The sequence below is a fragment of the Equus przewalskii genome, chromosome 12 (assembly GCF_037783145.1).
Source record: "Equus przewalskii isolate Varuska chromosome 12, EquPr2, whole genome shotgun sequence".
Taxonomy (NCBI): domain Eukaryota; kingdom Metazoa; phylum Chordata; class Mammalia; order Perissodactyla; family Equidae; genus Equus; species Equus przewalskii.
The window spans coordinates 35137321-35158360 of record NC_091842.1 but is presented as its reverse complement, the minus strand read 5'-3'; the positions used below and the strand labels follow the sequence as shown (position 1 = coordinate 35158360).

The 21040-nt window shown below is 51.3% G+C and overlaps 1 protein-coding gene across 3 annotated transcripts in view; it reads right to left on the bottom strand.

Annotated features, from left to right (window-relative positions):
• USP7 (ubiquitin specific peptidase 7) overlaps positions 1-20478 on the bottom strand; it is a 62253-nt gene extending 41775 nt beyond the window's left edge. The window contains exon 1 of one of the 3 annotated variants that reach the window (XM_070566801.1): positions 20242-20478. In XM_070566801.1, coding sequence (XP_070422902.1) covers positions 20242-20317 — 76 coding nt within the window. In that variant the 5' untranslated portion in view covers positions 20318-20478. Of the gene's footprint in view, positions 1-19510; positions 20001-20241 lie in introns of those variants that run through there. The other 2 variants (XM_070566800.1, XM_008528248.2) reach the window with 2 other exon arrangements.
• Between the last annotated feature and the right edge of the window lie 562 nt (positions 20479-21040).

Sequence of the window (21040 nt, the reverse complement as noted above, 5' to 3'; positions counted from 1 at the left end):
AGGAAGCCCCGGCATGCCCAGCAGAGACAGAGCTCCACGGAAGCTGCAGGAGGAGGGCAGAAAGTATCTGCAATGCGCAACAGCCAAAGGGTAACATCCAGAATACAGGGGCCAGCTCCATGGCTGAGTGGTTAAGTTCGTGCACTCCACTGCAGCGGCCCAGGGTTCGAGTCCTGGGCGCGGACATGGCACCACTTATCAGGCCACGTTGAGGCAGCGTCCCACATCCCACAACTAGAAGAACCTGCAACTAAGATATACAACTATGTACGGGGCGGGAGGGGGAGGTTTGGGGAGATAAAGCAGAAAAAAAAGATCGGCAACAGTTGTTAGCCCAGGTGCCAATCTTCAAAAAAAAAAAAAAAAATCCAGAATACAGAGTTCCTAAAAATCAAGAAAAAGCAACCCAACTACAAAGGAGAAATCCTAAGAAATACAAATGACTAACAAATATGCTCCACTCCCCTAATTAACATGATACTATTTCTCACCTGTCAGATTAACAGTGAAAAACACACCCATTGATACTGAGGGTCTTGCAAAGCGAGTGGGGTCAGATGGCTGGCCAGAGCCAGATTATTCTCCCCAAAGGCAGTACTCAAACCAAAAAGTCAAATATCCTTCCACTCGACATGCCATTTCCAGGAATCCATTCCAAAGAAACCTAGCATATGTGCCCAAGGATACACACAAGCATATTTCTTACACTGAAGAATCATTTTTTGCAAAGAAAAATTAACAAGAAAAATGTCCTTTAATACCAGGGGCCCCTGTATGGTTCCACTTATGTGAAGTGTCCAGAACAGGCAGATCTACAGACAGACCAGTGCAGGTCAGTGGTCACCTGGAGCCGGGGAGGCCTAGGGGTGACGGCTGAGGAGTGCAGGTGTGTCTGTGTGGCGAGATAATCTTCCAAAATTGACTGTGGTGGTGGTTGCACAACTTTGTGAATACACTAAAAGCCACTGAGTTGTACACTTTAAATGAGTGAACTGCAAGATATGGGAATTATCTCTCAATAAAGCTATATTTAAAACGAGGGTGGGGACAAAACTTTAATAGAAACAGGGCCCATTTTGCATAGGGACAAATAATTCCACAAGTCACAGTTGTTGCTAAAGGCTGTGCAAAGTAAACAAGTGCACCCTTAACAACTGAGCCACGTATAAACGCTCCAATTTCTGCAGTATTTCTTTAAAGTATTAAACGGGCCGGCCCAGTGGCACAGTGGCTAAGTTCATACACTCGGCTTCAGCGGCCTGGGGTTCACAGGTTCAGATCCCTGGAGCAGACCTACACACCGCTCATCAAGCCACACTGCGGCAGCATCCCACATACAAAATAGACAAGGACTGGCACAGTTGTTAGCTCAGCGACAATCTTCCTCAAACAAAAAGAGGAAGACTGGTAACAGATGTTAGCTCAGGGCTGATCTTCCTCACCAAAAATAAATAAATAAAAAAAATTCAACGTTTTGGTGTTTTACAAACTTCATTATCTATAAAACCTACTTACGTGTCTAAGTTCACTCTACATTCATGTAAGTTTTAAAGAAAGCAAAGCTATAATAAGGGGGAATGTCCACCGATGGAGCGATCACTGAATAAACTACCAGGCTGCCCTCACAGAATGAGGGAAGCCACGTGTATGGACCTGGGACAACACCTGCAATACCTTAGGTACACAGTGTTTACTTCCGAGGAATGGAGCCCTTCTTCCTTGTATCCCTGCTTCCATCCTGTCTCAATGTTTCCATGAACACGCATTACCTTTATGACAAAAGGAAACACGCGTGCACAGAAAGCAAGGGAAATCACAGAGCAAAAAGGCACCACGGAAACACGGCCTGAGGCCAGACCCCTCCTGAGCAGTCCTTAGAAGTGGAACCTGAGAGGGGGAAGGAGGGTCCCCCATCTGCCCACGTGCAGTCAGGGGGCAAAGGGAACCCTCCAACGGCCCCAGAACAAAAGGACCACCTCAACTATTCGTGGCCTGGAAGCTCTCTTTACACCGTGGCCCATGGCAGCACCTCTCTTAAATGCCTGGATCTTCCTTAACAAACAGTTAAAAAGACAAGGCAGTCTGGGGGCAGGGAGTGAGGTCAGAGGTAGAGGAGAGATTTTAAACACACTCTTTTTTTTTTTTTTTTTTTTTTTTTTTTAAAGATTTTATTTTTTTCCTTTTTCTCCCCAAAGCCCCCCGGTACATAGTTGTGTATTCTTCATTGTGGGTTCTTCTAGTTGTGGCATGTGGGACGCTGCCTCAGCGTGGTCTGATGAGCAGTGCCATGTCCGCGCCCAGGATTCGAACTAACGAAACACTGGGCCGCCTGCAGCGGAGCGCGCGAACTTAACCGCTCGGCCACGGGGCCAGCCCCTTTAAACACACTCTTGACTGTACTAATTAAAACTTTTAAATCTAGTCAAACACTACCAATTTCAAATGGGTTCCTTTATTTGAATAAAACCACAAACAGAGGGGCCGGCCCAGCGACACAGTGTTTAAGTTCTCACACCCTGCTTCAGGGGCCAGGGGTTTGCCCGTTTAGATCCCAGGCACAAACCCACACATCGCTCATCAAGCCATGCTACGGCAGCATCCCACATACAAAAGAGAGGAAGACTGGCACAGATGTTAGCTCAGGGTCAATCTTCCTTAGGAAAACAAAAAACAAAAAAAGCCCCACAAACAGAACAACCTAGGACAGAAGACTAAGTTGTTTCTCTTCAATTCACGTGTTGGTGCAGGTGGACCACCACTCAGGTTTTACCCTCCATTTGAGGGGCCCCACCTGGGCTACCAAGGAACATCCAGATTCAAGACTTTTTGAAAAACTAGTGTCCAAAGAAATTGTTTAAAAGTTCCTGGGAAGGGGGCCGGCCTGTGGCTGAGTGGTTGAGTTCGCTCACTCTGCTGCGGTGGCCCAGGGTTTCGCCGGTTCAAATCCTGGGCGCGGACATGGCACCGCTCATCGAGCCATGCTGAGGTCGTGTCCCACACAGCACCGGGGGGCTTTGGGGAGAAAAGGACAAATAAAATCTTGAAAAAAGTTCCTAGGAGGAAGACTAGTTTCCCAAGGAGTAGCAAAGAAAATCTGGTTTTACTTTAAAAGAAAAAAAAAGGGGAGTGGTGGGGGGGACAGCTCAGTTTACAAATCAGCGGAGACCTTGGCCATCTGCTCTGCACTAGCAATGTCCCCTGGGGAAACCAGACATTCAAGAGGTAAGGTCACTGCAACAGGAGACATGAACCATGTTCATGGACCGGACGACAACCTAGTAAAGACGTGAGCTCCCCCACGTGAATCCGCATGTTTGAACACAGTTCCAATCAAAATCCCAACTGGATTTGTTTGTACCTGTAGATAAGCTGACTCTAAAGTTGACATGGAAATGTACAGGAAATAAAGTAAACAATTTTGAGAAGAACACAGTTTGAGGTATTACACTGCCTGACTTTAAGACTCGCTATAAAGCTTCAGTAATCAAGACAGTGTTGTGTTAGCAAAGGGACAGGCACAGATTGATGGAAGAGTCCAGAAACAGACCCACATCAACACTACTACTTGACTTGACAAGGGTATGAGCAATTCAGTGGAAAAAGGTTAGTCCTAAAGGCACAAGTGGACGGCTACAGGTCAGAAACAGAACCCCACCTCACACGTTACACAAAAATTCACTCAGAACGCATCAGAGGTGTAAATAGAAATTTTACAACCATAAGACTTTCAGAAGAAAACGTGGGGCAGGACAAAGAATTCTTGGACATAACACCAAAAGACCCAGAAAAAAAATTTTTTTTTCATAAACCAGACTTCATTAGAACTAAAGTTTTGCTCCAGGAAGACAAAAGAGAATAAACAGTCTACAGACTGGGAGAAAATATCCGCAAATCACATACCTGACAAAGGGCTTGTATCCCAAATATAAAGAGCTCTCAAAACTTGAGAGTTAATGAAAACAACTCAATATTTGAACAGATACGTCAAAAGAGGATACAGGGATTGCAAATAAAAACATGAAAAGATGTTTGACCATCAGCTAATAGATACACGCACATTAAAGCTACAATAAGTTACCACCACCCACTTATTAGACTAAAATAAAAAATACTGACAGTATCAGGTGCTGACAAAGTGGATCAACCCTCATACACTGACGGTGGCAATGCAAGATGGCACAGCCGCCTGGAAACTAGTTTGGTGGCTTCTTATTAAAGTTAAGCATAGCTTACAATAGGACCCAACAATTCTACACCTTATTCTAGAGAAATGAAAACTCGTGTTCACACAAAAACCTTACATGAATATTTACAGCGGCTTTATTCACAACTGTCAAAAACTGGAGACAACCCAGACGTTCTTCAGTGGGAGAATGGATAAATAAACAGTGACAGGTCCACACAACGGAATACAGTTATCCCTCGGTATCCGTGGGGGATACCAAAACCGGCGAGGATGCTCCAGCCCCCGGGTGGGCCCTCTAAGGCTCTAAGCTCCAACCCGCGGGTGGCTGAGTCCACGGATGCGGAACCCACCGTTACAGTGGGCTGAGTGCACTGCTCAGCAACAAGGGCATGAACTACTGACACACCCAGCTCAGATGACCCTCAAAGGCACTATCCTGAATGGAGAAAGCCAGCCTGAAAAGGTCGCATGCGGTATGACTCCGCTACATGGCATGTGCAAAATGACAAAACGGTAAGGGATGGAGAGCACCTGAGGGGTTGCCACAGGTTGCGAATGTCAGGTGGAAGACGTGACTACACAAGGACAGCGTGAGGGAGTTTTTTGGGTGAGCGAACAGTTGTGTATCCTGATTGTGGTAGCGGTCACACAAACCGACGCATGTGTCAAAATTCATAGAGCCATAATCCTCCCGAAGTCAATTTTACTGTATAGTAACATAAAAACAAAAAGAAAAGACCAGCGAGGAGAGTAAGAAAGGATCTGCTGACTCTTTCGATAAACTCTCCTTTGGCACATGGTTTCAGATCTTTTAGCTATTTGGGAAAAGAGAACTGAAAGATTATAAAAGATGCAGGGTCTGAATCTTTTTGCCCCAAGACCTTCAGGTGGTCTCATACAAAGGAGTACACAAATGTTTGCATCAAAACAAGTTTTCTTTTGGGGGAGAGGGAGCTGCAAATCTTACAGAGCCAGGAAAATGGAAGGTCAGAACGGAACGGAAAGAAAAGATCCACAGAAACACTGGTTTAACAACACACACATCCAATAAACTCACGTACGTAAACGACGTGCGCTGTTTTCTAAGTCATGTGTAAATTCAGACCAATGCCCCAAAGAGTCTCAACTGTTCCACACAAGCTACTGGAAAATGAGGAAACAGGGATGAACACAATAAATATTAGTAAGCGGAATGTGTGATGGGTATTATGAAGGATTAGAAAGCAAAGTAATCAAAATTGCAAATTACTTCTGGTTTAAGCACTCTCTCCTTGAATTCTCACAAAACACCTGTTATTCATCTTAACAGGACCATGTTATAGACACCTTTAAGTAAAGAACAAACCAAACCAAACCACAGGAGAGTTCTGGTGTCCACTTCCCAATCCATGGCACTTCCCCACTGCAGGGGACCATCCAGCACAGCCTGCTCCCCATCCCCGTGGCACTGGGGACACAGAAGTGGCCACCGTGCTGCTGCGGGCAATGGGCTGCCGCTAATCACCATCCAACCGTCTTCACCCACTCTGCCAAGAAAGTGGTAAGACTCTTAGAGATGGAACTCACTGCTCCCTTGGTCCCAGTGAGCTTTCTGGAGTTCAAACTACACCCGTGTCCCCAGTGAGGTAACCGCATGAGGCTGCTCACACACGAATGCGAGGTTTTAGTAGGTACTCGCAAGCGACTTTTTAAATGTAACTGTATGATGAAATAGGGCAACATTCACAAGATCTGAATAACTCAATGAATCAATAGTTTCCAAATGACCAACGATGGTATTGGAAAAGCTCCATTCAAAGTGCAAGACAGACCAATGAATTTTAATGCAATGGAGCATGAAAAGTTAATTCATAGGGCTTCAAACTGCACATTGCGATTAACCTTAAGAAGCTACCAAATTTTGGTATAGTATCAAAGAATTGCTACAATTATCTGAAAAGGTTTTTCTAACTGTACTCCTCTGTAAGGCCGGGTTTTCTTTATATTTCCACTAAAATTACATTGCAACTGACAGCAGAAGCAGATATGAGAATTCAGCTGTCTCCTATTAAGACAAACAATAAGAAATCTGCAAAAATGTAAAAGCAATGTCATTTCTAATTAAATTTTTTGTTTTGGAAAAAAATCATTTCCTATATAAAGTATGTTATTTGTGTTACCATGTACCGGCTTCTTCTTCTTCTTTTTTCTGCTTTTTCTCCCCAAAATCCCCCAGTACACAGTTGTATATTTTAGTTGTGGGCCCTTCTAGCTGTGGCATGTGAGACGCCACCTCAGCACGGCCTGATGAGTGGTGCCATGTCCATGCCCAGGATCCGAACCAGTGAAACCCTGGGCTGCCAAAGCAGAGCGTGTGAACCTAACCACTCGGCCACGGGGCTGGCCCCTCAATTTTTAATATGGCAAATAATGACAGATATACCCCACCTCCCAAAAGCTCTTTGGGGTTCTCAATTTTAAAACTGTTAACAGGATGCTGACAAGAAAAAGTGTGACAGGCCAGAGACCAGTCTGATGGTGGCTCGGTGCCGCCCTGCAGAGTCCCTACCTAGGAGACACCAGACCAGTCATTTGGAGGGCGGGAGTAAAGGAACCCAGATTCCTTTACGCCTGGGGGTTTCTCCGCCTTCTGAGCCCACGGGCCCCTGGAAGCGCCCCGAGAGGCCCCTATGGAAGCGGGTCCAGCTCAGTCTCATCCACCTCCCACCCAACTTCCCTGCAGACTGCATGCCCGGACGTCAGCTCCAGCCCCACACGCAGAAGCAAGGGACTGTGAGAGGCGGTGCAGGGTAACAATCTAACAAATCCCTTCGTGTCTCCCGCTACTCTGCTGCTGAGGGCATCCTCAGTGACAGGGCCAGCCCCACCCCATGCCACCTAGCTCATCCAATGTAGCAGCGAAGCGCATTCCTAAGCACAAAGGTGGTCCAAGTCCTTTTAAAAAATACTGAATAAAACCTATTACAGATGCCACAATCATGAGGACCCGTACATCTTTTTGATCCAATATAAATCACGATGAGGTCCCGTACGATGGAATACTATTCCGCAACAGAATGAACAATGCACTGACACCTGCTCCGACGTGGATAAACCTGGAGGACGTCACGCCAAGTGAAAGAAGCCAGACACGAAAGGCCACCGATTGTATGATCCCATTTATGTGAAACGTGCAGAATCGGCCAAGCTGAAGAGAGAGGAGACTGGGAGCTGGCTAGGGCTGCAGGGAGACAGAGAGACCTCATGAACAGAGTTTCTTTTTAGGGTAAGGAAAACGTTCAATTTTGATTGTGTTGATGGTTACACAACTGAATAAAGTTAAACCCACGGACCTGTACACTTTCAGTGGGTGAACTGTGACGTATGCGAATTATATCTTAACATAAATTGCTATTTTAAAAATCATGGTGATTACTAATACGTTTTAAATCAAAAAGACTTAGAGAAGGGCAGATGCAAATCTAACCCTTTATAATTGTTAGCAAAACAGGTAAAATCAAGGTTAATTGGTATTTAATATTGCGGCATGTTCCAGTCTGATTGAAACTAAAATACAAAAATGCGATGCATTGATTATTTGGCACTCTGTGGGGAGAAACTACTGTTGAAGGTGCAGAAAATTACCTGGGCTCGTCCCTGCTCCTCCGACCTCAAAGGCCAATGGGGGGAAAAGCAAAGAAACACAACACGGTGTTAATGACAACACAATGGACATGCCTAGGCAACACAAGGACGGCGCCTCTATCTTCACCTGCCCAGCAGCCTTGCCTCTGCTACTCTCACCTCACACCGCCCTGAAGTCAAACCCTACCCCTACCCGCCCTGACGGCCCGCCTCCACAGGCCCCGCCTCCCCAAGCCCTCTGCTTCCCGGATGCCATCTCTCTCCCCTCCACTTCCACAGCCCCCTTTCCACCTCTGGTGGCGGCCATCACTTTCTATCCTGCATTAATTACCTGTTCCCACGACCTGTCCATACCCTGCTGACTTTCCTTAAGCAAAGACATCTTATCACTTCTCCCTCGTTTTAAACCCCCAGCCCCCAGGGCCTGAAGCAGCGATTGCAGGATGACCAGCAAGTTCGCACAACGCTCAGTCCATGTGGGCAGTCTTCTTCCTAGGTTATTACGGAAGAAAATGCCATCCAATATGGAATCGACCAGCCACACGGCACTATGGAGCCCCCGGACTGTGGCTAGCGAGACTGAGGAACTGAGTAATTAATCGATATCTAATCAGCCACGAGTGCCTAGCGGCTACAAGGCTGGACAGTGCGGGTCTAGAAATCGCTTCATCCCTGGGAGCTTGGTTCCTTCACCTGCAGAGGAGGGGCATAACAGACACTTTCTGCTCTAAAACAAAATTACATGACCGAGCGCCCTCTGATACCAACACACCCGAAATGAAAACAGTCTTTTAAGAAAAATAAGAGGTCTTAAAAAAATTATAGGACTTAACTTCATCAAAATAGAAAGTCAATTTTAAATAATAGCCTCTGATTTCCAAGGAAATACTGGCCACAGAGAAAACATTCAGATTTCTAGTACTAATTCTTCCTCTCGCCAGGTTCCCCGCAAGGCAATTAACAACCGACTTTAGAATAATCCCCAAGACTTTAAACAGCTCACAGGGACCACGCTTTGAACATCACAATTCCCAGGAACTGAGTGCCGAGGAAGACTACAACCGGGAGACTACAACCGAGCAGAAGATCACCACCGCCTCCCCGCCCACCCGGCATTAACTGGCACTATTGTGTCCGAGACACAGAAGACGTGTGACTGGCGCCGTGCAACCTGAAGCTGAACTAGTCACCTCAAGGCTAATTTGCATCTCCCCCAAAAGGTCACCTCACGTATTTGCATCTTCTCCAGACGCCCCCAAATCAACTCGCTTAAAGGTCTCAATTTTGCCAAGCCCCTGCTCAACGCATTAGCAGTTATCTGCGCCCGGCTGCGCGTCACCATTTGTGCTGTGGACGTCTTCAGTCCTGACCAAGTTCCTTGAGGCCAAAACTTGCATCTCTCATCTTCCCATTTTTCACCTGCAGAAACTCAAGCACAACTGATGACCAATAACTACCCTAAATCTACCTGCGCAGTCACTGAAATCACCCCTCAGATGCCAGGTCCAAAAGGGGTGCTTTCAGAGGAAATCCCAGACCCGGTGCGCGCGAGCCGCGTCTCGAGTTGCACTGTGTGAGCAGAGGGGAATTGGGAAAAATAGCTAAGACCAAAAAGCCACCCTTACTCAAGTTTTCTTCAATCAGAGACTTAAGAGGCACAGACTGATGTCAAACCGAGTAAGGGTTCCTGTCTGTACACCTGTTTTGCTGTAGCTTTTACAGGTTGGGACAGCTACAATCGCTTCACAAGCTGAACGTGCTCCCCAAAGTTGCCTACGACAATACAGACTGCATTTTAAAATTCACTGTCAGGGAAGAGACCCAAAAGGAAAATACTGGAAGTATGCCACACAGACACCACCACACAGCTCACCGGAAGCTCCTGAAGCAGGGAGGCCGGCCTCCAGGCCACCTGGGTTCTTTCCACCCCTGCCCAGTTAAGGGATCCCGGGGCTCGGGACCTCTGACCCAGTCTTCCTTCCACCTTGTGAAAGCGGCTGTCTTAGGAAGGAAACTAGGTGATTTACGCGACAGGGAGGACACAAACACAGCTGGTCAGGGCTTCACAACAGGACACGGCCCGGGGAGCAGCGGGGGGCTGCCAAGTTCGGGCCATCCTCATGGAGGTGCTCGGAGGAGCCCCAGTCTGCTCCTCCGTCGGGCAGTGTCAGGGGGCCAGGATGCCGGCGGGCCTGAGCGGCCGAGGTCTGCACTTCGGTTCAAGGTGCCTTAGCAGCTAACCCTGCAGGCTGCAGAACTGGGTATTCTGAAATGCAGCCCACTGTGCCCGGAGCCCCAGCTGACAAGCCTTCTCAAATTTAAATCTCTCCATATCCCCCGAGCCCCAAATGGTGTGCGTTAGGGATGATTCATTTCAGCTCAGGATCTTATTATAACATGTTACTGAAGGCCTGATTCAGTCACTGGGCTTCTCGAAGCGGGGGGAGGGCATCTACTTTTAAAAATATATACTAGTTGGCTTCTCATGCCCCCATATTCCACTAGCTGAACTGTCCAGGTGGCCCCAGCTGACGCGGGCAGTGAGTTACATTCTATATTCAAAGTACGCGGTGAACCACATCAAAACGTTCAGACTTGGAAGCCCCACTGCAGCTTACACTGTGGGGCGGTGAGCTAAGAAACGTGGGAGAAGGCAGCAGGGGTGTTTAAATTACAAAGCAGTCACCACTACTTTTATGACCAATGGTGCCTACTGGCTACGATGGATCGCAAATGGCTGTGAGGCCGCACTGCATGGGTTCAAAGCCCGTCGCTGACCTGAGGAAGTTAGTGAACTCGCTCACAGTCTCGTTTTGCTCTGCTCTAACGTGGGGATGAGGACACGGCGCTTTCAGGGTTGCAGTAAGGAGCGAGTGAGTTAACACAGGGACAGCCTCACACCACAGGGCCTGGCACACAGTAAGGAGTCCTCAGTGAGGGTGAGTGGCCACACTCGTCAAGCCTCTTCGCAGCTCTCTAGGGTTCAAGGCCAGCTCCATTTACTGGGCACCCACGTGCTGCTTCTTACCCCCACTCCTTGGAGCCTGTATTAGTTTCCAAGTGCTGATCAAATCACCACAAACTTAGTGGCTTAAACAACACATTTATTCTTTACAGTTTTGGAGGTCAGAAGTCTGAAAACAGGTCTCACTGGGCTAAAATCGAGGTGTCAGAAAGGTTGTGTTCCTTTCAGACCCTGGAGGGGAGAATCTTCTTGCCTTTTCCAGCTTCTAGATCCCGCCCACTTTCCTTGGCTCCCTTTCCATGTTCAAAGGCAGCAATGTCCTTCTCACACCACGCCACTCTGACACTCCCACCTCCATCCTTTCAGGCGGAAGGAGCCCACCGGGATCACGCTGTACAATCTCCCCATCTAGGGGTCCTTAACTTCATCACATCTGTGAGGGCCCTCTGTCACATTTGGTCACACAGTCCCAGGCTCCGAGGACTGGGACACAGACATCTTTGGGGGCCGTTATTCTGCCTAGATCCGAAAGCCCTCAGGACAGAGATGTGCAGACCCGATCCCATCGTGCTATTCCACACCTCCTGCCTCTCACCACTCCAGACCCTCCCTCCTTCCAAACTCAGCGGTGTCCCCTCCCCGTGAAACCTCAGCTGCCCAGCCCTTCCCCATCGCAGGCCAGCCCTGTCTTTCCTTTGTGGCACAGCCATGTCCCCCTCACCATTTCATCAGAGAGCTTCACCGAGGCCCTCCCCTGCACGTGTGCCAGGCACCCTCACCCCATGAGGATGTCCAGTCCAGCAGGGCGGCCAGCACCGTTCCTGCCATGTTGGGAGGGGTTTCATAAATCCGTCTGTCAACAGAAGCCCCGCAGCAGGCTCTGCGAGCGCACAGCAAGGACAGCTCTGCACCACCGGGGTGCAACAGAGCCAGGAGCAGACCATGATCCCCGGGCCACGTGGAAATCAAGAGAAGCACACAAAAGGGCGGAGCCGAGAGCAAAGATGCCCCGTGCGGAATCTGCCAACAGGTGCCCCTCCGTGGAACTAACCAAGATGAAGAACAAGTGTGGAGACTTCCCAGCAACCAGACTTTCCTGCAACACCCAAGCAGGGGCTCATGCGGGTGCTGGCGAGCTGGCGTGGTGTGCCACACGTCACAGAGGACCACGTGACAGCTTGGCAGATTTTAGGGTTAGAGTGTTAACTGCAACCCAAAAGCAGATACAACCCAGAATCCACTTCCTTTAATAAAAGATAATTTAGCTGTAAGTTTATGGGATATAGTTGAAGCTTTCTACAGATAAGCTCTGGAAAACTGCTTTAAAAACCTCTGTTGTCATCGGTACACCTCTGGGGCACTGGATCCTCAGGAGTACTGGTAACAGAGGAACGGCTGGGATAAACACCATCCTCTCCGGGCAGCAGGAATGCCATCCATCCTAGGAGAGGGCAAGATTGTTCTTTCAAAAGCTATTCACGTATGCCGACTCGGCCAAAGGGCTGCATACAGGCTCTTCACACAGGAACTGCTATTGCACACGTAATTCTGTTTAGTTACCAAGCTGGACCGACAACGTTACAGTGTAATAGCGTTTCTTTACACTAACAGCCCACATACACACTTTCAATGAACACTCTGGTTTCCGCAGTTTTTCCCCATGTGTGTTCATTCTAAGTGCTAAGTGGTAACTTTACATTTGTTGACTCTAATAATAAACTGGGGCTTTATTTTGTACATCTATTTGATTTCACTTAAATAATTTGTTTGCAATGTATTTCTCTAAGATATAGTTTAGCAACTGTCCACGATGGACTGGAAATTTTTTAAAAAACTGGTTCTTCACCACAAATAACTGGAGAAGCCCTGCTCTTTAGGGTTTGCCCAAGAGTTATTTATCCACAAGTTTCTAATGGTTTTACTCATTTTAATTTGGCTTTTCCAGTACACACTGTATCTTTCCAACGTTCAATGTGACACTAACACTACCAGAAACACATTCCAGCCAAGGATCCAACTGTTTAGGCCAGCGCTGGCCACTGACACCTACTGCGTTGATGGAAGTGTTCTGCACTACCCAATGAGGCGGCCACCAGCATGTGTGGCTACCGAATGCTTGAAATGTGGCTCGCTGGTTGAGGAACAGGGTTTTTCATTGTCAAGCTGAAATCACCACCACGTGGCGAATGGCTACCACACTGCACAGCACAGGGCTAAACCCTGAGTCGGCTCACCCCCCACGTCATCTCCCCGTGCCCTAAGACGGGTCTCAGCAGGAAAACCGCCCCTTTGTTCTCATCAGTACCAACAGGTGACCTGGAGAGCTTCAGAGAAATAAGGGCTCCTTCTGGCCAGGGCAGGGGGGGATACCACACCAGGCAGGAGCAGCAGCAGCCCCTTGGCCACGAGCGTGCCACAGACTTGAGGGAGGGACAGCCCCAAGGCTGGGGCGCACTCACAAAGAGGCCGCAGCGACCCTCACTGCCCCAGCTGCCTCTGAGGGCACTCTGCAGGGCAGGGCAAGCATTCCAGCCCCTATCTGTTCACCCCCTTAGTCCTTACAAGCTAAAGATAGAAGAGAAAAGGCTGAGAATATTTGGGGAGAATTCTATGATGGTTATAAAAGAAGAAGGTGGAATGTTTTTAACCACACACGATTTACTTGATTGAATTAATTTCTCCTCCAAGATGATATAAATTATCAACTGGAAGAAGCAAGCACTTCAAAAATTACCCACCCTACCCTATGCAAAAAGAAGAGCTGGACTGTGTGAGCGTGTAAACACGTTCAGGAGTGTTACATGTGCTTGTTTTAAAACAGGACTTGCACAGTCAGTTAAGAGCCTTGAAACATAATTTATTCCCCAAAGTCACATTGATGAAATGCACTTGCAACTCGAGGTGAATGGCCCGTCAGCCTTTCTGGAAAGGGCCAAGAGTGGGAGGCTGCGCAGCCTACACGGTGAAGCACCACCACGTGGTCTCCCTTGGGAAGGCCCCCCCTCAGCTCTTTCCGAAGGTACGAAGGACCGGCTGGTGGGGCGAGCCAAGAGAAGTCAGATGACCCCCGGACACCTGTGGCTACTCCCTAGGTATGACCCCACTCTGCAATGCAGGTCACCCTCACACACTCACTGAAGCGCCTTCCACACCAGAGCCCAGTTTAACAAGCTATTGCGAGAGCCAGACCTTCCCCTGGTCGATATTCCGGGGCTGGTACCTAGCGCAGGACACTGCCCTCCCAGCATCAGGATGCCAGGAATACCAGGGCAGTCACCGGCACGGAATCGAAACGGAGGGCAGGCCGGAACATCACGTCGGACTGCTGTGGTCACACACAGGAACCTCCTCTCTGTACAGCAGGAGATTCTCAATGACCCAAAAAGAAGGGAGGGCCACCACCCAGGGACGCAGACAACACTCACAGTTGAGCCACTTAGTGAGATAAAGCTCCTGTCAATCAGATCATGGGAGCTCCTTGACAGGACACCTGGGCACCCCTGTGAATATTAACAGCTGTGACCTCACAACGGCGGTCCCCACACCTCAAGTGTTGACCTGAGAACCGAACTGGCTACCAGGCAGCACACGCACCGCCCGGGAGGGCTCGGCCTGCACCAGGCAAGGAGCTGTCCCGTCCTGCAAGCCCGTGTGGCCTCCGCTTCCCAGCTCGTGTCAACCCCACAACGTGGACAAGGGCACATCTTCTCAGGGTGTGTCCTCCCATCCCAGAGGCCCCTCTCCCCTCTCCATTCTGCAGTTCCTGCTAGTCTCACACTCAGCAGTGTCTTCACCAATTCCAGAAGCATTCGGGTCGGTGTCTTTCCCCACAGAAGAAACTTTCTAATCGCCTCCACCCCCAGCCTCCAAGGTTAAGTCGGCAGCCTTCAAAAGCGGGCTCGCACCTCTTCAGGAGCATTTCAACACGCCTCACTTCTCATTAGCCAAGGCATGTGTTAACTTACTAGAAAAATGGCATAACTGACTTTCTTGCCTACGCATGACACTTAAAATCCTGCTTCCTCCAACTTTCCTAAGTCCAAATTAGTTCAGAACAAGAAGTTTATGAAGCAGGTGACATTTCACATTTAACTCTGTCACAGTGCACGTCAAGAAATACCTTGTTACTACTCTCGGGCTCCAGAGTACAATTTCTTTGCCTTGGAAATCAAGCAGAAGCAGCCAGGTACACAGAGCTCATCCAAAAACCCAGAAACAATAACAAAAACTCTCAACTACTCAAAAGAAACCCTCAGTAATTTATGAAGGCCCATCAAGCTTTTCCTTCCAAGAGGATCAAGAATGCCACTTCAAGCAACTTACGTTAAAAACAATAAAACTGAATTAGCAGCTGTGAGAGCAGCATGGGTTTATGGCTTCAGCAGCCTTTCACACGCCACCTTGCCAGCCAGCCATCTCCGGGCCTACCGTTCAGCCTTCGAACTGCTGTTTCCTGAAGGAGGCTCTCCCGCAAGTACACCGAACAAAAAAGGAACCGAAGATGGTGACCTTCAGCACAAACGATCCAACAGCGAGGAAGACGGGCACACAAGCGGCGGCCCCACAGGGAGGACGAGGACACAGGTTTACTCGGCGCTTAGGCAAGGCCAAGTAGCTGTGGCCACCAGAAAGGAGGAGGGAAAGGGTGGCATCTGAAGGGGCTCTGAACACTTCCTGGGGTATCTGTCCTGTCTGCATTCCAGAAGGAGAAGCCGCTGCCACCTGTACAAGTGTGGACAGCAAGCCGGAGTCGGAGCCCATGCGGTAGGGCACGTGTGTTCCAGGAGCTGGCCACACACAGGACACTGAGGCCATCCTGAGGACCCCAGTGGCCGAGACTGGGCTGCAGACTTCCCACACAGAGGGAAGGCAGCACACTCGAGTCCTTTCCTGCAGGGCGGTGACACGACAGAGCCGTCCTGTGGGCAGTCTGTTTTCGTAGCTGTGTGGGGTTCAGGAAGGATGGAAGCAGAGACCAGTAGGAAGGCCATTGCGCAGTCCCAGCATGAGGCAACAGGGGCCTCCTTCGGGGTGGCGGCTGGAAAAGCAAAGGGGCTTGCGAACAGGATGTGGGGATCAGAGAGAAGAATTCAAGGCCAACTCCCAAAGTCTGGAGGCTTGGTGACCTGGCTGCACTGCCACCACCTGACTCCCAACCTCATCAAATTAATCGTTAGATGCTCAAACACCAGCGCAAGCACAAGAACACTCTTAGCAGAGAAGGCTACCAATCGGACCCAGCCTCACTACCAGTGTCACAACGCACCAAGTCCACGCATGCGCCCTGCTTTCCATTAGGCTCTTCTTAAAACACTATACCATTAATCTAAACACTATTTAGGTACATCGAGCCCAGGAGTTCATAAATAGTGTTGCTTGGATGGGGGCTGGTTATGCTTTCTTCCCCATTCACATTAGGGTATAGTTGCCACAGGACATTTTTGCATACCACTGACAATGAACTCACCCCACCTGTGGTGTCTGCCTTGCTTTACTCCTAACCCAAGTATAGCCCTTCCACAGGTGCAAAGGTGTGACCATCACAGCAACACCACTGAGTGAACCTCTCTGTGCTCCCAACTCTGGGCCTGGCCCTTTACACAGGCCTCATGCTTCCACCCTCACAACAACCTGGCTGGCAAGACGTGACTGACCTCCTTTTCTAGGATGCAGAAACCGAGGCACCAAGAGCTTAAGCAACGTGCATGAGGTCACACAACAATTAAATGGCAAAGTCCACATTCAAGCTCAGGCCTGGCCCTGGGCCCGTTCTCAGTCACCGCACTGCCCCAGCGTGAGTTTTAACCCATCCACCTCTTTCCCCCTTTCCACAACACTGATTCCAAAAAACAAAATCAAAGGTACAAGTATACACTTTCTCCCCATATATGCTGTTATCCATCTTTTACTTGTTTACAGATAATCAGGATCAGCAGCCTGAAAGGATCAGGAGGGCTGAGGCCTGGGCAGAGTGACTTCCGGTCCTCCTGAGCCCTGACAGGCTCAGAAGTTCCCAAGTTGGGCCTACTTTCTTCTATCCTTCCGGGTGCTCCGAGTTAATATTCGCTTTGTAGCTTCACAAAGAGTTCTTTTATCAACCAAAGCTAATGTGAGAGGAAAATCAATATTCTCCCATTACTTGATTTTTATCTTGTTACGGCCCACTATGTGACAAGGAAACTTACGCTTTAGATACAACAAAATGCGCAAGTTTGGTTTACCTGGTGCCTGTGTGCAAGAGAACTTGCTGTCCACTCCCAAACCTGCTTCAGCAGAAAAGTAACCGGATGCTCCACGGACCCACACAAGTTCGGAAGAAAAAGAATTCGACCACTGCTGCCCCCCAAACCAAAAAGGCAGAAGTCAGTGATCAATTCTTTTCAGAAACTACAGATGACTCATTGATTTGCTCCCAGCTTGGTGTCCTGATGGCAGCGGTCTGAGCGCTGTACAAAAGTCTAACAAGACCATCCGTCCCATGAGTCCCAGAGATTACACTCTGAAACGGACTACTCACCCGGGCAGAGGAACCACACCAGGGAACAAACAGCAGGGTATTTACATTTGTGCTAGCCAGCCTGCAGCTTGCAGAAGCAAGGCCTTGGGAAAACTTCCTGTTGATTCGCCAGGGCATAACACAGACCAGATTCTCACCTCTCCAAGCACTCCCAGGGCAGAGGCCTGTGCAAGTCACTCCTTCAGCCCCACGGCCTGCACTGCCTCTGAGTTACAGCGAATAAATAAACTGCCAAGCAAATTCATTCCTCGCTGGACCGAACAATGCCCCCCCCCCCCACAGTTTTTTCTGCCTCCCAACGCGAAATGCACGATCGGCTGCGGTCAGGCCTTACAAGCAGCATGTGGCCCCGACCCCAAGGCACTGCCAAGATGCCCTCATCTTTTCCCTCTCTGCCCTCTACCCTTCATAACCTTCCTAATGCTCAGAAGATGACATTTTAAAAATAACTAATCCTGAGCATTACCATTCTCCAGGGGATGGATATGCAATGCAAGGACTCTGCAGAGTTCAGTCAAAAGCAAATGCAACTTGAATCCTAAGTGGAGCAGGAGGAGCGCAAACTAACATTGACCTATTGATAGGAAAAGCCAACCAACCAAACCAGTCTCCCAGGCTCCTTCGAAACCACCCTGCCCAGGAGGGCGGGCAGAAAGCTCCTCATTGACAAAGCCATCTTTTGCCCAAGCTGCTCAGAACTCCTGACAGTTTCCAGCTGCTGATTCTATTGGAATCGGGGCAAAGACACCAAACAGGTGCATGTCACTATCACAGCCTGGCATTCGAAGCCAACCAGAGTTGCTACTCACCAAGTCCCACGCTTCTGGCTTTTTAATAGGAAGAATTCCTTCACTTTTCCTGATCCTAAACTACAATGTCTAAACCTAGCACCACATTTTAGGAGTGGAAAAGCTCAGGCAGGCTGAAACAGACTGCCTAAGACACAGCCAGTTTTCTAAACCACACACCTGTGGGTGTTCACAGGGTGTCCACAACCATAAGCCTTACAAAGGTACTTCTGGATAATGAATCTGGGTCAGAGTCCCACTCGAAAGACACAAGTGTGTTAAGTTTAAGAATCAGCATTAAGAACTGCAACCTTTGCCACCCAGTTTGAGATTCTAGCAAATTTTCAGATTAATGATTTTAGGGGCGACCCTTCCAAGGCAAACTCTGATACGAAAATAAAACTCCATGAGGAAAGAGCAGTCTTGAAAGCATGCAGGGATTTCTGAAAATTCTTCCACTGCTCTTCAATACTCTCTGGTCTTACAGAAAAGTCCTTAGAACTTGTGGACATGAGTATTTCCCCAAGGACACAGTTCTGTACCAGAAATATATGCTCTTCACTGAGATCCGTGTTTATTAATGCTCACTAGTGTTCAAAAACACTTGAAAAGTGGGAAGACAGGGTACGTGGGAAATCTATATGCTAGCACTATTTGGATTTTTAACTTGACCGGGTGACAGTTGAAAAAGAAACTGGAAAGCAGCCCTTTCTGTTGTGTGGCATAAAAGGCAGATATAAAATTCTCTCAGCAACGCAGTCCTTCAGCTGGCTGGTTTAATCACACAAGCTCTGGGAAGTTACTGCCTTGCTGGGGCCAAGGGAAATAGCTGGCCAGGCCCATGGCTGGACCCGCTCTCCTGTCCCCCATTACTGCTTTCCCAAGTACCACTGGGAAGCGCTTCCTGCAGGCATCTCCGCCACTTTGCCTTCTGCAATCTGGCAAGCCCTTTTTTCAGCAAACATCCAATTATTGGCAGTCAGTCATTCACGGTGGTTATGGTAAGTGTTCCCACCAACGAGTGTGCAGGGCCCCACCTGTGCGGCCACCCACAGGACCGACGCTGCTTCACCTGAGCTTCCTCAGCGCCTCCATTCATTTACGCGACCCAAGATCTCTTGCTAAAAGCAAAACAAGAACATTCAACGCCCGGTTCATTGAGGTGGCCCCCTATGGATGCCTGCCAGGCCGACCGCTGAACGTAAGTAAGGAAACTATCCTTTAAGACTACTGCGACCTTGCCCCTTTAAGTACTTCAGGCCGTGGGAAATAAAAGATGCCTGCCAACCACCAACTCTGCTTGAGCTGCCTGAATCAAAGACCCTTTCCGTTCCGGTACCTTTACAGCAAACCTTTGTAACCGGGACTCGATTATCTCAAAGCGCAGCGCCTGGGAAAATTGCCGCCACCTGGGCAGAAAACCAAGTTACCTTTGGAGTCAGGTTTGATTCGGATGGAGGAAGCCATGGGTGGCGGGGCTTTCGCGGAGTTTCAAAGACACACCTGGCCGGATGCTGACCGGCCCGCACACAGCCAGGTACCAAACTCCCCGAAAACCAGGTAACTGAGAGGCGAGGAGCGCCTGGCTCGGAACTCAGGGCCGCCGCAAGGGAGGAGCGCATCGGCGGGCCCTGCAGGGGCTGCAGAACGAAGCCGGCGCTGGAAGCGCGGCCACCCAGCGCTCGGGGGGACGCGGCAGGCCCGGGTGGGCCCTCCGGGGGAGCGCACCGGAGCAGGTGTGCGCGACCCCCGCGGCCAAGGGGGCCTCGAGCTCCCCGGGCGTACCGGCCGGCCGCGGGCCCGTCGAGGCAGGCCCCGGAGACGCCCGCGAAGGGGGACGGTCCCCGGAGCCCGCTCCCCACCCGGGCGGCGGGGTGGCAGCCCGCCGCGAGCAAACGCCTGCGGCCCGAGCGCCCCCACGGACCCCTCAGGGCGCTCTGTGCCGCGGGGGCGCGGTCCCCCGAGCCCGGCCGGGGGCCGCCGGCCGCCCCCCGCCCGCGGGCGCGGCATGACGGTGCAGCCTCGCCCGGCGGTCCGCGGCGGCCAGGCCAGGCCCGCGGCCCGGGCCTGCTTAAAGATGGCGAGCCCCTCGCGTGCGCCCGCGGCTCCGCGGCCACAATGGGAGCGCCCCCGGCCCCGCCGCGCCGGCCGCGGGCCTCACCTTCCATCTCCATGTCCTCGGGCTCGCTCAGCTGCTGCTCGCCCGCCTTCTGCTGCTGCTGCTGCTGGTGGTTCATGTCGGCCGCGGCCTGGGCCTCGCCTGCGGCCGGGGGCCGGGGCTGCGGGCCCGGAGGGCGGGCGGCGGCGAGCCGGGGCGGCGGCGGCGGCGGCGGCGGCGGGGCGGCCTCCTCCTCCTCCTCCCGCGCGTCGTCGGCGGCGGCGGCGGCCCCGGGGCGGCCCGCGGCGGGCGGCGGCGGCGGCGGCGGCAGGGAGACGCGCACGTACTTGCTCGCGATTCGCCCAATCGCGGCGCCGAGACGGGCGGGCGGCCGGCGGGCCGGGCCGGGCGGCCTCCTCGCTCGCCGCGGCCGCCGCCGCCGCCGCAGCCGCCGCCGCGGGGCCCGCCTCCCGCCGCCGGGGCCGGGGCCGGGGCCGCGGGGCCGCGGGCCGGCCGGGGGCGGAGGGCGGCCGGGCGGGGGCCGCGGCGTCAGCCCCGCCTCGGGCCGGGCGCGGCGGCGGGCGGGCGGCCTGGCCGGGCGCGGCGGGCCTGCGGGGCCGGGGCCGGCGGGCGCGGTGGCGGCGGCGGCTGCGGCGCGGGCGGGCGGGCGGCGGGCCGGCCGCGCTCGGGCCTCCTCGGCGGCGGCGGCGGCGGCGGGGCTCGGGCGGCGGACGCGGCGCCCGGCGGCTCGGCTCGGCTCGCTCTCAAAATGGCGGCGGCGTGAAATGTCACATCCGCATGGGGGGCCGAGAGCGAGCGAGCGAGCGGCGCGGAGAGCGGGCGGGCGGGCGCCGAGCCGGAG